Raw genomic sequence first — 17,232 nt, 5'->3', positions numbered from 1 at the left:
GATGGAGTCCAACATTTGAGTCATCCATACAGTTGGGTCTCTGCTGCTGATGACCCCACTGCCATGGGATGGGATGCAGCTGTTTGTCTCAGGTCTCGCCAACACTTCCAATTGTGCCATGCTTGGAAAGCAGCTGTACGAGAAGTTTTCCACTTGACTCGCTCCTTTCTAAAGCTGGAGGCAGCCCCTGTCATTCTTGGGCAGGTGTTAAGAATCAGAGATTTCTGGCAGGGCCCATTGACATTAGTCAATGCCCTGCCCTGAGGTCCCCCTTGCTTAAATATATTTTGTGAGCACCACATTGGCAGCCCCTGAACTTTGACCAGAAGAGAGTCCTATTTTTTCTTGCAGTGAGATATATACTGTCTCCAAAAATGGAGATATGAATTCTCTGTGTGTCTTTGTGGAGTGGGGAAGGGCAGGCTTTTCCCCCAGGTGGAACTCACCAGAACTCAGTCCTAGAACCTCTCAGGTGGTGCCGTTGCCATTATAAGAGAGCAAGGGGGGGTGTTCGTGGTGCATAGCTGTCAACTTTTCCCTTTGTTTAAGGGAAATTCCCTTATTCCGAATAGGATTCCTCGCAAGAAAAGGGGAAAGTTGGCAGCTATGTCGTGGAAGGTTCCAGCACCTCTTTTTCAAGAAAAATAGCCCTGGGAAGGAGAATCGCACTTGTAAGATGGAATTTCCATCTAGCTGTCCTGATAAATAGAAATGAAGAGGTAGTATTGAATATCATACCCAGAACAACAAAAATCAGGAGTATAGCCACTCCATCCCTACCTATGACTTTCCCCCAGGTAACTGTGCATACATGTCACACACCAAAATAAGTCAGATACTATTTTGCAAAATGGGTCTGAAGATTTTGTGGATATATGCTTGTTACCTTGATAATGATACTAATTTTAACATATTCAGGTATAAACTGAGTATAAATGACAAGCGAATAAGGTGATATTTGAAAGGTCAAGCTCTGCAAAGTTGCCAAAGAGGAGAAGCAAGTCCCAGTGACTGATGGCCATCTCAAAGAACCAGGACTTTGTTTTAAGAAACAATATTCCTTGGAAGGAGAAATGCTACGTTGCAGGACCACGTTGTGTCCTTTTGCCTAGAGACACTGAGACAAGGCCAGAGATGATTATCTTTAATTTGTGTAGCTGGAGGAGGGGCTCATAACTCAATAGATAAAATACAATGCACAGTACCAATCTGCTTGTCACAGACAAAATGGAATGCAGCTGTTTATATCAGGTCTCATCCAATCACATTTAACTTTGTTTCCATAGGGGCTTCCCACAAATGCTCCAAATTCTGCCACCACATTTCCTATAAGGTGTATAAGGGTTCTTGTCCCCCTCCCCCACTTAAGAAATAGGCATCTCTTTAACTTCTCCCCTTTTTCTCCCTTTTCCTTTCCCTCCCAGTAGATTCTTAGACCCCACCATGCTGGTCTCTAGCTGCCTGCTGGTTTGTCTGGCCATCCTTATTGGGGTCCTACTGGTGCACTCCTGTGAAGGGCAGTCTTGGAATGCTTTTCCAAACAAGCACATTGATCCCACTTAATATTTTCTGCAGACATCAAGAGTCCCCCTGAGCAGAACGAAAATTGCCACCCCAGATGATTCTGAATGGCTGAAATGTGCCCTTAAACTCTGATCATGTCTGCTGCTTCTCTGGAAGGAAGATAGGGTGTTTGTATGACTGGATGAATCCCAAACCGGAATTAAGATTGCCAGAAGAAATATCAACAACCTTTGATTGCAGAAAGTGAGTAGGAATTAAAGAACCTCTTAATGAGGGTGAAAGAGGAGAGCGCAAAATATGGCCTGAACCTCAGCATAAAAAAAAACCCTAAGATCATGGCCACTGGTCCCATCACCTCCTGGCAAATAGAAGGGGAAGAAATGGAGGCAGTGGGAGATTTTACTTTCTTGGGCTCCATGATCACTGCAGATGGTGACAGCAGTCACGAAATCCCATGGACTGCCAGAAGATCAAACCTATCCATTCTTAAGGAAATCAGCCCTGAGTGCTCACTGGAAGGACAGATCCTGAAGCTGAGGCTTCAATACTTTGGCCACCTCATGAGAAGAGAAGAGTCCCTAGAAAAGACCCTGATGTTGGGAAAGATGGAGGGCACAAGGAGAAGGGGATGACAGAGGACGAAATGGTTGGACAGTGTTCTCGAAGCTACAAACATGAGTCTGACCAAACTGCGGGAGGCAGTGGAAGACAGGAGTGCCTGGCGTGCTCTGGTCCATGGGGTCACGAAGAGTCGGACACGACTAAACGACTAAACAACAACAACGAGTGTGTAGAAAATAACCTACAACACAAAGATAAGATTTTTATTTGTTGCTATGCCCACTGCTGGCAAGGAGCCCCTGGAAGCTTGAACAGAAGGAACGGTGGCCCCCTAGGCTGATAAAACACCCCCCCCCACTCCTGGTCTAAAATGTAAATACCCCCCACTTCCAGTCTTGACTTTATTGTCTCTGATGCGGCATGCAAAAATAAAAATAAAAATGTCAGTCCGTACCAGGATGGCTTCAGGGAGACATTACCAAACTCTCATCTTGCTTATCTTACTGAGATACCAGAACTTTAAAGTAAAGATTACTTTAAAACTGGAAACTGGGGCTTTCTCCTTCTCCATGCCTCTTACCCAGCTCAAAATTCATTTTCTTCCACCCACAATCCAAATTTAATCCCACCGCTTTTCTCTGTCTCTCCCCATCCCTACAAAGGACAGTAGTTCAGTGGCAGAGCATGTGTCTTCCATGCAGAAGGTTCAGGGTTCAATTCCTGGCATCTCCAGTTAGGACTGGGAAAGACAACACATCAGTGGAAATGTTGCTGTCTGTTGCATTTGTGTTCTTTTGGCTAAAGGCAGAACAGAAAAACACAATGGTCCCCAGTCCTTGATTGGTGAGCTTCATTCAGGTGGCCTGCAAATGTAGGCACCATCATTTGAGCAAAGGGTAATAATGGCCCTTTAAAACCTCCCAGCAACAACAACAATAAAAAACCTTCCAAGGCTCTGCTGCTTCAGGTTTATCATTTGGCAGGCTTTACTGACATTGCTGTTATCTACTCCCCAAGAACTATATGCCCAATTTCCAAAGAAATTCACACCTGAAAAACAACTGCAAAGGGTTCTGAATACAAGCACTTCTTAAAAAATACTTAAAACATGAACATAATGTTGCTGTGTAGTCATTGGCAGCCCATATAATGGTCTAAATGAGGGCAGAAACCAAGACTACTACAACGATGACTATGCAACTACTAATTTTGTTTATACCCTGCCCATCTTGCTGGGTTTCCTGGCACACCTTCCAGGACATTCCTTGGGAACATTATCCAGCATTAAGGGCCCAGGAATGGTATAAAAGCAAGTGACTGGGAGTGGTGGAAATTTGAGGTGGCCAAGCGACCAGCCCAGCCCAGCACCGTCCAGTCCAAGCTAAAACCAGGGGTTGTTCACCTCTCAAGGCCTCTTAAAGGGGTTGCCCTTTAGCTGTCTACCCAGCAGTTTCCACCAAGTTCTGACAAAGAACCAGGGTGATCTAGTAAAACTCCTCCTACTCACTGAAAGAATAGCAAAAAAAATTTCAGCATAGAGGCAACTGTTGTTGGGAGTTAAATTCCTTTCTGGCCCTGATAACCGGTGGCGACTACAAGCCCCAGAGAGAGCCTCTAAACCGAGGAAGGGAGGGAGAAATGGGTAATGAGGAAAAGGAGGAAGGAGGCCGGGCAAGGCAGCAGCTATATATATATATATATATATATATATATATATATATATATATATATGACTTCCCTTCTTCTCTTTCCATGGTTCATTTTGCATATCACAAATCCCTGTATATTTTACATAAACTAAACCATTCAATATTCCATTATTACATCCATCAAAACTTATTTACACTTTTGAATTTAACTTAATGCTTCCAGCGTTTTCAAGTGTACACAATTTCCCCCCATATATTCAATAAACATTTTCCAATCTTCTCTAAATGTATGTTCGTCTTGTTCTCTCATTCTAGAAGTTAAATCTGCAAGCTGCGCATATTCCATCAGCTTAAGTTGCCATTCTTCTTTAGTTGGGACCTCACTCATTTCCATTTTGGGGCTAATAAAACACGGGCTGCAGTAGTGTCATACATATATAATCTTTTTTGACACCTGGGACTTTCCATCTGAATTATCCCCAACAAAAAGGACTCTGGTTTTTTGGGGGAAGTACTTTTAAAGATTTTTTTTTTCAATTCATTATGGATTATTTCCCTATCATCTTTTACACTTTTACAGGTCCACCACATGTGAAAGAATGTTCCCTCAACCTCATTGCATCTCCAGCACTTCTCTGATTCAGTCTTATACATCTTAGCAAGCCTACTCGGAGTGCAATACCATCTGTAAATCATTTCCAAGTAGTTATCCTCACCTGCCCAAGCTTTATGTTCACTATCCAAGCCCCTGCGGTCTGGCTGAGGATGACTACTCAGAGGACAGGAATACTAAGCAATAATTTCATAGAAAAGCTGTGTTGGGGAGGGTCGGATGCTGAAGCTCTGGGCTAGAAAAAAAGTCACTCTCTGGAATTTAATCCCATAGAAGAAAATTGAGCAGGTTTCTTCATCTTTGACAATCATTTTCATAAATGCTTTTTCTACTCTCCTAGTTAATAATATCACTTTTTAAAAAGCCTCCCCAACACCATATGCCTTTCTACACCTAAATATTTATTTTTGATCATATGTAACAAATTTATAGATAACTAAAGGGTATCATGATGCCCTTTTTGCAATGCTCAAGGCTAGTGATACAAGCCGCATTCCACCGATTCAGCCCTGGATTATGCAAGACTGAAGACATCGGACCAGTATTTCCATGGTTGATTAAGAATGTGGTTCCTGTTCCTCTTCATAAGGAAATGGATTCAAAACTCCCCCCCCCACACACACACACACTATGCTTTTCCCCACCAAATTGAAAGAGAAGTTGATGCAAGCTACATTCCACTGATTTGGCCTTACATTATGCAAAACTGAAGGCATCAGACCAGGATTTCCTTGCAGCATTCTGCTCATCTTGGTATTGCACCACCTCTGCCTAGGGTCTATATAACAGCCGCCCAGACTTAAGAGCTTGTGGAAGTGATCTACGAGTCTTGGTGAAGGGATTTTTTCAAAGGCCGTGAGGGAGATGGTTGAAAGGTTCATGAACAAGGACTTGTGGTGAGGGTGGCTGGTGCCCACTAGAATTGATAGGGCCAAAGGCAGGGAGGTCAACAGTTGATGGAGCCACAGCCAATGGCAGGCAGAGCCACTCACTTGTTGGTTGTAAATAGGAAAGCAGGAAAATGAGGATTAGCTGAGGGCAGGCTGAGGTTGGTGGGGCAGTTCCTATTTGCCCTAATGCAGTGATGGCCAAACTTGGCCCCCCAGCTGTTTGGGGACTACAACTCCCATCATCCCTAGCTAACAGGACCAGTGGTCAGGGATGATGGGAATTGTAGTCCCAAAACAGCTGGAGGGCCAAGTTTGGTTATCACTGCCCTAATGGATCAGTCTCCACTGACTGGTGGAAAACAACAGTGTATAATTCTGTCACTAAGCAGATAAGGGCTCATACATGCTTCCTTCTATGCTGTTTTTCTAGGCACAGAACTGGGCTTTCCAAGTCTGTGTCTGATCAGGGTTTTGTGGTTTTTTTTTAATCCCAGAGCTTTCCCTGGGAAAACTCACATTTTATCATTTAATCAAAGCAAACAGCAATTGGCTTTTCCACAGACTGCCATTTGCTCCAATTCAGTGGTAAAACTTTGGTTTTCCCATGGAAAGCCCTGGGGGATCAGATACAGACTTGGAAAGCCTGCCTAGAAAGCATGGAGCAAGTGCAGATGACCCCTAAGTTCACAAATCAGACAGAAAAAGAAGATCAGACAGAGAAGAAAATTGACACAAAAGCTGAACAGAAAAGCTGCATGGACTCATTTGTGTGCAGATCGAAATTTGATTTCCAGTTAACAGGTAGACTGAATAACCACCAGGGGGTGTATATAGGGATAGGAGAGAAAATGGATTTAAAGGCAAATATATCAGATTCTCACTTTCCGGGGAAAATATGCAAACTGAAACACAGCTCTCCTTTCGAAATTCAAACTTGTCTGAATTTTTTGATATAGTTCTCCAACCAAATAGTGGTTCCAAAAATGAATTATATTTGGGGAAATTGCTTGGAAAAATGTGTACATCACTCAAAACTGCATACAAAGTTTTGTTTCTTAACAGAAATTTGCACTAAAAAGTAATGAATTTTCATGAGCATCTAAAAAAAAGATCACAAAATGTTCCTAACCGAAGCAGATGAAGCTCCCTTTAACTCAATGTCAATATACCCTTTCATAACACTGGCAACTATTCGAAATTTCAGTTTCTCCCTTCTTTCTCTAACCTTCCCAGTTCTTGGAAGTTCAAATAAAGGAGAATTGCAATCCTTCCTTCCTCCTTCTCTCCCTCCCATTGTATGTATGGCAACCAATGAATGTAACTTTGATTTTACCGTGCTGTACATTCATCTCCCTCAAAGGTCAACCAGAAGATGGGACTCTTCACCTACTTCAGTCTTTGCCTTCTTGGAATCCTAATTTCCAGTCCTTTCCAGGAAGGTGAGCAATTTTATAAATGTCTGAGGCTTACCCAGAATTTGTCGTTGGGTTGAGCTGTAATTAAAGTGCATGTTATATTTTCAAAGGACGGTAGGCTATTTAGAACAGAGCAGAAGAGTGTTTTAAATTAGGCCATAATTCATTGATTTTAAAGTTATCTATCCTTTCTCAATGGAGTCTAAGGCCACAGATCTCCCATCCCTGGGGTAGCCAATACTGGTCTGCAATGGATACCAATGGCCTAATTCATTATAAGGCAGATTTCTATGTGCAGTTATTTGTGTCCTCTCCAGCAAACCCAGGAGGCATCCCTCCTTGGCCCAAAATGCCACCTGTGGGTTTCTTGAGAGGTTAAGAAGTCTGTTTGTTCATGAATAGACCTACATCTGGCTAGGGATGCCAGCCTCCTGTTTAGAAAGGAAGGCAGGGCTGCCTACTCCTGAGCAGACACAGCCACACATAAATGCCCTATTTTGCATAATAGGACAGGGCAGAAATGTTTTTAATAAATAAATAAATGACACATATGGTGTAGATGGAAATAGGATTTCAGAGAGCACATTAAAGACATGTCTTCTCACTGCTCTGCCTTCTTGGGGCATCTTCCCCCCCCCATCCTCTCTCCATACAGCTGAGGCCGACACCTGTGCCAGGGAGTGGCTGCAAAACCAGGGCAACTGTTATGCATATTTTGATAATAAATTGAGCTGGCAAGAGGCTGAGGTAAGAAGGGATTCTTGTTGTCAATGTGGGGATGCTACAGTGCATGGGTGGTGAAACACAGGCCAGGAGACTAAATCTAGCCCATTTGATTGGGCCTTCAAGGATCTCTCTAGTCCACATCTCCTCCCCAGTCACACACCCTCTTCCCTGGACTGGAATGTGTCCTTGAACTCCAAGGTTGCTTCTTGGATAGGGGATAGAAGGGTGAGTGGAAACTAGCCTTCGGTACAAAGGCATCATTTACATTCATTATTCTGCCCACTTTTGCCTGTGGTCCTGCTCACCATTAACAACAGGTTGCCCCAGTGGTGGAGGAAGGGGGGTGGGGGCGTTCGGCCCCAGGTGCCGCCTCTGAGGGGGGGGTGACAAGAAGGCACCCCATGGGGGACTCGCCCCGCCGCCGTCGCATGGCTGCAGCCATGTACAAAGGATCCTCCGCTCACGGTTACACCCTCCACCACCATGTGTACAGCAGCCGTGAGCAAAGGATCCCACCATTGTACGTATGGCGCATACACATGTGCGGTACATACAGTGCACGCACATGTGGTTTGCCCCGACCCCTCACACCAGGTGCCAGTTCTCCTTCCTTCATCCCTGGGTTGCCCAGAAGGGAATGGGGTCCTCAGGCTGAAAGGGGTTCCCTACCTTATTATGGGTTTCTCATCAGATTTCCATAAGTAAGGCACCAATCTTGATGGTCGGATATGACCATTGGGGACAAAACTTCCCTGCTTCTTCTCCGTCCTCAGATTGAGTGCCAGAGCTATGGCCGTGGAGCCCACCTCGCCTCTGTCCTCACCAAAGCAGAGACTCTCTTGGTGGCCGAGCACATCTCTACTTACCAGCAAGAAATAAGCAACGTCTGGATTGGGCTCCACGATGTCCGTCAGGTGAGCTTCTCTCATGTGCTTCATTCCTGGCTATCATCAATACTGAGTAGTGACTCTATAGCAATTCCATCCCATCCTTATCCCAATCATCTCCCAGAATCATACACACACCACTTTGTTATTTTCCATGAAGAGTCCTTCTCTTCTTCTCTATCATGGCTGACATTAGCTCCCCACAGGCCAGCCTTTCCAAATCATCTCTGTATTGGGCTGCTCACACTTCCTTTATCTCATGATCTGTTCTGTCTCCTTCCTGCAGACCAAGAAATAGAATAGGGCTCCATTTCTGGTTATCATAACTGAGCAGCGGCTCCTTAGCAATACCGTTCCACTCTTACCTCAACAATCTCCCAAATTTAATCCCACATGCTGTTTCTCCATTATTTTCTATGGGTGGCCTCCTCTACTGTCTGCGTCACAGCTGGTAACAGCTCCCCATTGGACAACCTTTCCAGTTCATTTTGCATTGGTGTCATTCCAATGGTATCTTTCTCTTTCTGGGCCCATCATTCCCTTCATTGCATGATCTGTTCTGTCTCATTTCTACAGACCAGGAGATGGAGGTGGGCTGACGAATCCACCTACAACTATAAGGCCTGGATGAAACACCAGCCAGACAACTACCGCAATGCTGAACATTGTGTGGAGCTGAGACTAAGCACAGGTAAGCAAAGCATTTGCACCTTTTCCTGATGGAGAGTACCTCCTTTTGTCTTGTCCTAAATCTTTCAACATCCAGCTTCATTGGACGGCGCAGGTATTAAAGGCCTTAACATTGTGAGTCCTCCTTTAATGAAGCTGGATGTTGGAAGATCAAGGACAGACAAAAGGAGAGAACATGGTTCTTCTATGGAATTCACCCCCCAAAAAGGCAGTGATGGCCAGAAGCTTGAGTGACTTTAAAAGAAGATTCAGCAAATTTATGGAGGATGAGGCTATCAGTGATGACCACACTCACTGGAGCAAGAGGTAGTAATTTTTTGTCATGTCTTTTTGCATTTTAGGCTTTAAGGAGTGGAATGACGCTCCGTGCAAGAAACTCAATGCCTACATCTGCAAGCATGAACTGTAAAGAAGACTGTGGTTCCCAAACTGTGCCTGTTCGGACGCTGGCTTGGTGGATTTCTCTCTGATTGCATTAACCCCTTTCCCATCCCTCAGAGTGAAAGACCATCTCTCCCATTCATCCCCTCTCTGAAGAGCAACCTCTTTGATCTCTCTCTATGCCATTTTTCTGTGCATGCAGCACATGGTGATCTTAATAAACTCTCTTTTATGCATATATTTTCTGGTGCGTTTCTGTTCTTCTCAGTTGACCTAACCTGCTCTGGGATGGTCAGATAAGAAGTGCATAGGAAGCTGGTTTATACTGAGTCTGACCCTTGGTCCATTTGGCTCAACATTTCTCATACTGAATGACAGCAGCTCTCCAGGGTTATTCAGACAGGGCACATTCCTGGTTCTACATGAAGATGCCAGGGATTGAACCTGGAACCTTCTGCATGCAAAGCAGGTGCTCTGCTACTGAGCTATGGCCCTTTTGCACATGGGCTTTCTTTTGCACATTATTATTATTATTATTATTATTATTATTATTATTATTATTGCATTTTACATCAAAAACATCAACATGCTTATTATTGTACTGCAAGGTACTCAACCCTCCTGCTGCGCCAACACCTACTCTTGGACTGGACAATTTGGGCTGGATGGGAAGGTGTGTGGTGTTATAGAATGACAGTTTTATTTTAAGTTCTTATTATTATTTACCGAATTTATATACCGTCCTACACCCAGAAGTCTCAGGGCAGTTCACAGGACAAAATCAAAATATAAAACCACAAAATATATAATCAAAATAAAAACAACAGCCCAATAACCCCCCCCCCCAAAAAAACCCCCACATTTTAAAAGGGCATAGGGTTCCTGGCGTTTCTGCATTTACATGTTGACCCCAGAACCAACCCTTAATATGAGTTGCTCTCATTGTCAATGGGGAGTCATAAACCCTGGCCAATCTGTTGCCAAACATGTGGAGATCTTGCTGTAACCCCCCTGCTAAAGAGATTTGAGATTGCCCAGAGAAAGACCTGCGGAAACCTAATTGTTTCCATACTGAGGGCCACTCATCTCAAACTCCCTAAGATTTGAGAGATTTGGGAAAGTCAGCTGTTGGTTGATCCCAATCCTTTCCTAATGATCCCTAATATGAAATGACACATTGAAGAGAAAGGGGACACACACACACACACACACACACACACACACACACACACACACAAAAGTGCTTGAAAGATCTCCAGCAAAATTTTCCACTCTGAACTTAGTCGTTCAAGCAGAGATTTTACAAGGCAGTCCAGGCTTGATCTTACAGTGTGACAGTACCACTGCAGTGCCAGCCATAGTAGGCAATTCTGAGCCACATAGACCAATGGTGTGACTTTCTGTAAGGCAGCTTCCTATGTAACACTCTCTGCAAGAGCAGATCAGGAAGCAGCTATCCATTGAGTTATCCCATAGGAATATCTGGGAAAGGCTGATCTATGCTAACTAACAAGTCTCCAACCTCTCAGCATTACTTTGATCCTGTGTACCTGAGACGCTGCTGACTGAACATTGGGACCTTGGGCATGCAAGGCCATTTCCAGAATGACTAGCTGTGTGATATTGGGATGGTCAAGCAGGTCTGACTACAGAATTTAACACCAGGGGCAATAGAAATCTTGTGACATCTGGCTGAAGGGTCAGTACATTGTCACAACACTCTTGTCTTCCCTGTACTGCAGCAGCTATTATGTGCTCCTGGCAAGAACTTGATGAGACCACTGCGGTCAAAATGATGGACCTGGTAGCAATGGCAGTGGGAACTAAGGTTGCATCATAGAGTGAATGAGATGTTACGTGTGTGTGTGTGTGTGTGTGTGTGTGTGTGTGTGTGTGTGACTTCACATGTTTCTGCAGGTATACTTAAAGTTGGTCATATTGTGTATGTGAGATGCAGAGTGTGAGTTCCTGTATTCTGAGTAAGCAAGCTTTGTTTCACTAACTCTGAGCTATACAGCTGCAAATAAAATGTTTAAAATGTGTTGTGAAGTGCAATAAACAAATGTGACACTAGAAGGCAACAGTGAGCTATGCCAAAGTCAATGCCTTTTTTAAAACTGTTTTTTTCAAAAAGCATTTTCTCAGCATTTTTAATATGTGTGTAGATCCCACCTGAGATGAAATAAGTTATAACTGCTCTGTTTGGAGGAAATCTGTTCTCCAAGGTGTCTGATAGTTGCTAGTTTGGGGCTTTCCCCTATTGTGTTTCTGTTTTGGGTCAACATCTGCCTTCTTGCAACTTCTAGAGTTGGGAAGTTTCATATTGTGTTCTGTGTTAGAAACAAGATTGAGGGTCACATAACCTGATACCTTAACAAGCAAGACCGATGCCTTGTTCCATCAAAATGAACCAAAGAAAAACCAGATCAAGTGTTCTCTCATTATAAACACCCATGAGAAACGGGTTGTTCACTTTAATGTCCTTGCGCTGCCTGGAGCCAAGAGCATAAGCAACAGAGGTGATCATAACAGTATTTCAGAGACCAGCCCAGGACAAGGGCTGAGAGTGACTAGATAGATGTCATCTTTTGAAGGAAGATCTTCTTGGCATAACAAAGGATGAACCGTAGAGGTGGTAACATTGCTGGATCATCTTCTGACTCCCTTGATTCCAAGGAGATGTGCTTTGATCCATCTAACCCAACCTTCCCTAGACTGACAGTCTCCCTTCTTCTAGAGTTCATGTTTGCAGATGTAGGCTTTATGTTTCTTGCAAACAGCATCAATCCATCTCTTGTACTCTGCAATGGAAAAAGAGAATCCAAGGTCCATTCTTATCCATTCTCCATTTCAAGCATTTTCAAAGTATCCCAAGGTACAGTTGTTGTTCTTTTTATTTGCATATATCTGTGTTTGTTATGGCACTAGGGATGGGCCAGGAATCTGTCAGCTATAGTCCCTGGATATTTGTGGGGGTCCTGCCTAATTCAGGGGGCAATTTCTGAAATTTACAACTTTCCATGAATCTATTTGTTTTGCTCTAACAAACTCATTTTGAAAATTCCCTGGCATGTTTTAGAAGATAACGACATGGTATAGTCTGATTAGCTCATGAGCAAATGAGGGTGAGGATTTGCCTGCCTTTTACCATAAAGTGCCATCAAAGCACAATGTTAGAAACAGTTTAAAACAACTCACAATCACAGAAACAAGATGGAGCCTAAAAATATACACCTCATGTTTCAAAAGGCAGAGTAAAGAGCTATGTATTTACTATGTACTGCTTTGTGCTGGATCCAACCATCGGTCTAACCCAAAGCTGTGGCCCTCAGGATGTTGTTCTTCTCCAAATCCCATCAACCTCAGGATGGGCAATGGTCAGGGATGATAGAAGTTGTAGTCCAACACGATCAGGAAGGTTGCAAGTTCCCCACAGCTGATCCAAGCCGGCATTCTGAGTTGCATCCAGTTACGTTCCACTCAGTGTAGATCTTTAGAACTTAATGGATCCAAGTGTATTTACCTGTCTGAATACCACACATATATGGGGGGACACCAGAGACTTGAATGTGTGTTTGGGGCTGAGGTGCATGCTTTGCAAGAGACCTCTACAAATGTGTGTGAGAGAGGGGGGGGAGAGAGGGAGCTGCTCTGAGCCCAGCTTCGGCTGGGGAGGGCGGGATATAAATAAAATACTATTATTATTATTATCAGGAGAGAGCTGAAAAATCATGCGCCCCCCCCCAATATGTGTGTGTGTGTGTGTGTGTGTGTGTGCAGTGGCGTAGCGTGGGTTGTCAGCACCCGGGGCAAGGCAAGTAATTTGCGCCCCCTAACCCGTGGATTTGCGCCCCCTAACCCTAACCCCCAGATGTTGCGCCTGGTGCGGCCGGCCCCCTTGCACCCCCCACGCTACGCCACTGTGTGTGTGTGTGTGTGTGTGTGTGTGTGTGTGTGTGTGTGACCATAAGATAAAGGAAGGTGAATATTTCATAAAGTCATAGAATTTTAGCACTCAGTGGAACTTAGGTGTCATCTACTTCAATTCCCCTCTTCAGTGCAGAAATCTGAGGCATCCTTGACAGAACTCTGTCCAGCCTCTGCTTAAATACCATCAACCAAAGTGACCCTTCCCACAAGGGAAGCTGTTGCCCCACTGTTTGCCCCCCTCCTTTATTTAACTCAGCCCAATCCTTTCTGTTCTATTTACGTCTCACCATTGCCGTATACCTCAAGGCTACACAACTTCCCATCGGTGGGAGGACTGTCACATGCCCACCTGTGGAAGCCCTCAAAGCCACACAGTACTCAGAATTCCAAAGATTGTTGGGCTCCCCTCTCATCCAGTTCTTGTAGTTGTAGGAGGACTCATCGGACCACCTCCAGTTCCCATTCTGCAATGACACGGGAGATAACAAGTGCCCTGATTGGTTGGGAGAAAAGTGACATCATGCTCAGCATTCTGTTTCTGATGGGGGAAACACAGGAAGCCGCCTTACACTGAGTCAGACCATAAGTCTGTCTGGCTCAGTATTGTCTGCTGCATCCTTAACTGCTCATCCCATAGGATTGCCCACTTAGTGGCATATAAATCCTATTTTTTAAAAAATACAAATATATTTCATCTCAAAATATGCATTTTAAAACAGTTTGATATCAACTTTTGATCTCAAGATTGTGTCAGACCATTCAGGACATATGGCAGCCAAAAGCTAATGGATGGATGGCGGCTAACCGATTGAGGTTGAATCTTGACAAGACAGAAGTACTATTTTGGGGGGACAGGGGGTGGCGAGTGTGGAGGACTCTCTGGTCCTGAATGGGGTAACTGTGCCCCTGAAGGACCAGGTGCACAGCCTGGGAGTCATTTTGGACTCACAGCTGTCCATGGAGGCGCAGGCCAGTTCTGTGTCCAGGGCAAATGTCTACCAGCTCCATCTGGTACACAAGCTGAGACCCTGCCTGTGGACTGTCTCACCATAGTGGTACATGCTCTAGTTATCTCCTGCTTGGACTACTGCAACATGCTCTACATGGGGCTACCTTTGAAGGTGACCTGGAAACTGCAATTAATCCAGAATGTGGCATCTAGACTGGTGACTGGGAGTGGCCACCAAGACCATATAACACTGGTCCTGAGAGATCTGCATTGGCTCCCAGTATGTTTCCAAGCACAATTCAAAGTGTTGGTGCTGACCTTTAAAGCCCTAAACAGCCTCGGCTGTTCATCCCGGACACTGAGGTCCAGCTCCAAGGGCCTTCTGGTGGTTCTCTCACTGCAAGAAGTGAGGTTACAGGGAACCAGGCAGAGGGCTTTCTCGGTAGTGGTGCCTGCCCTGTGGAACACCCTCCCATCAGATGTCAAGGCAATAAGCAACTATCTGACTTTTAGAAGACATCTGGAGGCAGCCCTGTTTAGGGAAGTTTTTTAAGTCTAATGCTTTATTGTGTTTTTAATATTTGGTTGGGAGCTGCCCAGAGTGGCTGGGGAAACCCAGTCAGATGGGCTGGGGTATAAATAAATAAATTATCATCATCATCATCATCATCTAACTTCTGATCCATGGATCAGGCCAGTTCTCCTCAGAAATTGCAAATGTTGTGTTCCTTCAGCAGGAAGGAACAGGGTAGCTCAATTGGCTAGAGTGTTGTGCTGATAACGCCAAGGTTGCAGGTTCAATCCCTGTATGGGTCAGCTGCATTATTTCCTGCATTGCAAGGAGATGGACTAGATGATCCTGAGGGTCCCTTCCAACTCTTTCATTCTATGGTTCTATGATTGATGGATCAATAAGCTCAGGAGGCTAAATGCTTACTTGGTGAGTATCATGGAGTCCAATCCAAACGTCAACCCCTGTTTCTTTCTTGTCAATGGAGATATGTTTGGATACCATCAGAGTTTCTGCCCTCGCAAGAATGGATGCGAGGTGGGTCCCACGACCGTAACTCTGACACTCAATCTGGAGAAGGGGAAAATGCACAAGAACTCCATCATTCAACTGGACATTCTCTGCAACCTGTTAATGGATGGTAGTCTTACCTCAGCTTCATGCCAGCTCAACTTGTTGTGGAAAAACCCATAACAGTTGCCCTGGTACTGCAGCCATCCCCTGGGACAGCGATCTGCTTCAACAGCTTGTTGATGTAGTGGGGGAAATTGTGAAAGAGATGAAGAACAAAGTCATCACAGATAAACCAGTTGGAGAGTTGCATGTTATAACGCAGGGGTAGCCAACATTTTGGTGTCCGTAACAAAATGGCCACTGTGGGTTGTGTGACCTAAAACAAAATGCCAGCTGTGAGAGTGTAGCTCAACACAAAATGGCTGCTCCAGATTGTGGTGTAACTCAAAAAGCCTGTCATGGAGGATATGGCACAACATAAAACAGCATGTGGGGAGTGTAACCTGGAATGGCGGCTGTGGTGTACTACAAATGGCAGCTATAGGGTGTGGCGTAACACAAAACGCCATCTGTGTTGATATGTCTGCCACATGTAAAAGTACAAAACAAGAAACAGGAACACAAAATGGTGCGGGCGTACGCCGCTTCACCCCATCTTGTGCATTTTTACCTGAATATTTCCTGGCACTTTTCATGGATGCCATAGGAAGTTCTTCTGTGCACATTAACACCTGTAGGTACTAGGTTGGTGGCCCCTGTTTTAATGTATTAGTGGGTTCATCTCCAACTGGTCTCCTAAAGCTTTTAGAAATTGCTAGGCAGGTTAAACTGACTCTCCAGGGTGAGATATGTCAGTATATTCAGTTTTCAAACATTATTCCTGAAGTCTATCGCTCTTTATTTGGCCGCCCTAGAACAGTCTTTGGCTGCAATAGCATGGCAGTTTATTTCATTTCCCCGATGTTTCCCTAGCTGTACATTTCTGCATTTTAAGTGAGCAACATTCCCCAAGTCTGAATGCACCCTATAGGACAGAGAATGGTACTATAACTCAATAAGGACTCACCTCTCATGAAGAAGCCAAGCAAACATAGGCTAACATAGGCCAAACACCCCATCTTTCTTCTTCACCTAAGAAGAAATCAAGAGGTATTGTTGCATGACGAAAACATGGAGTTACCAAGACCGCTTGTGAAATGGGGGCCTTGAAAGGAGAAATTTCCTTGTCATAAGTTTACAGTGTTTGGCTCACATTGCTGCAGGGTGTATTGATCATTCCCTTTTGTCTCACATCCACCAGGGCTGGACCGAGGCATTTGGCTGCCTGAGGCAAAGGACAAAATGCCCCCCCCCCCCCCGTTTCACATACGTTTATTGGACTGGCAGCTGAATCTTATTTTGACAGTGGTGATGGGACAGCATCTTCCTGAGGGCAGCTAGCTAGCTTAGGAAGCACAGGGAAGGCTGTTCTCTAGCACCTCCCTGCCAATCACCACACTCCCTGCCATTGGCCGCCTGAGGCAAATGCCTCACTCTGCTCAATGATAGGGCCAGCCCTGACATCCACCCTGATGAGTTCAGAGTTGTATATATGTCCAGTTTAGGACCAAACATGATTTGAGTGCAGCAGTGCCACGGGCGGAACTGTAATTGCCATGAAAAGGTAATAAAGAAGACCTGCTTGCACTTTTCTTCCTAAAACCAAGTTTGCCAGGTCTCTAAGGCGTAGGGAGACTGGGGCGGGGTCAAAAGAACTGTGGCAGAACATTTGAGAAGCGTGAAAGCTAGGTTTTGATTCTCACATTAGTTTGGGAAGTGCAGGTGAGGTCTGTTCATATTGGGATTTATAAAGGTTGGAATTCCTTGAGAATCTCTACCAAATTTGCTTCTGCCTTCCTTATAGTGGAGGGTCTGGCCCTGGAAAGAAAAGGGAAATGGCTTCTTCTCCTATGTTGGAGGATTTAGAAATGGGAAGGTACAGGCAACAGGAAGC

General features: G+C 44.6%; 3 protein-coding genes across 3 annotated transcripts in view; 2 read left to right on the top strand and 1 right to left on the bottom strand.

Moving 5' to 3' along the window:
- Positions 1–17,232, top strand: part of OSGEP (O-sialoglycoprotein endopeptidase) — a 244,986-nt gene that overhangs the window by 102,878 nt on the left and 124,876 nt on the right. The window lies entirely within an intron of this gene.
- LOC310691205 (C-type lectin BfL-2-like) lies at positions 6,610–9,449 on the top strand (the record flags this gene model as incomplete). The annotated part of the gene is made up of 5 exons (XM_083470872.1): positions 6,610–6,676; positions 7,308–7,399; positions 8,152–8,292; positions 8,842–8,956; positions 9,297–9,449. The coding sequence occupies 5 exons, from the start codon at positions 6,610–6,612 to the stop codon at positions 9,362–9,364; spliced, it is 483 nt and encodes a 160-aa protein (XP_083326998.1). The 3' UTR covers positions 9,365–9,449.
- Positions 12,052–16,357, bottom strand: LOC310691562 (C-type lectin-like; the record flags this gene model as incomplete). The annotated part of the gene is made up of 5 exons (XM_083471423.1): positions 12,052–12,137; positions 13,616–13,730; positions 15,153–15,296; positions 15,377–15,471; positions 16,306–16,357. The coding sequence occupies 5 exons, from the start codon at positions 16,355–16,357 to the stop codon at positions 12,070–12,072; spliced, it is 474 nt and encodes a 157-aa protein (XP_083327549.1). The 3' UTR covers positions 12,052–12,069.

This window comes from Podarcis liolepis (genome assembly GCF_965112155.1).
Source record: "Podarcis liolepis genome assembly, chromosome: 13".
Taxonomy (NCBI): Eukaryota; Metazoa; Chordata; class Lepidosauria; order Squamata; family Lacertidae; genus Podarcis; species Podarcis liolepis.
Note: the sequence above shows the minus strand (reverse complement) of the source record. Positions and strands in the feature narration are given on the sequence as shown.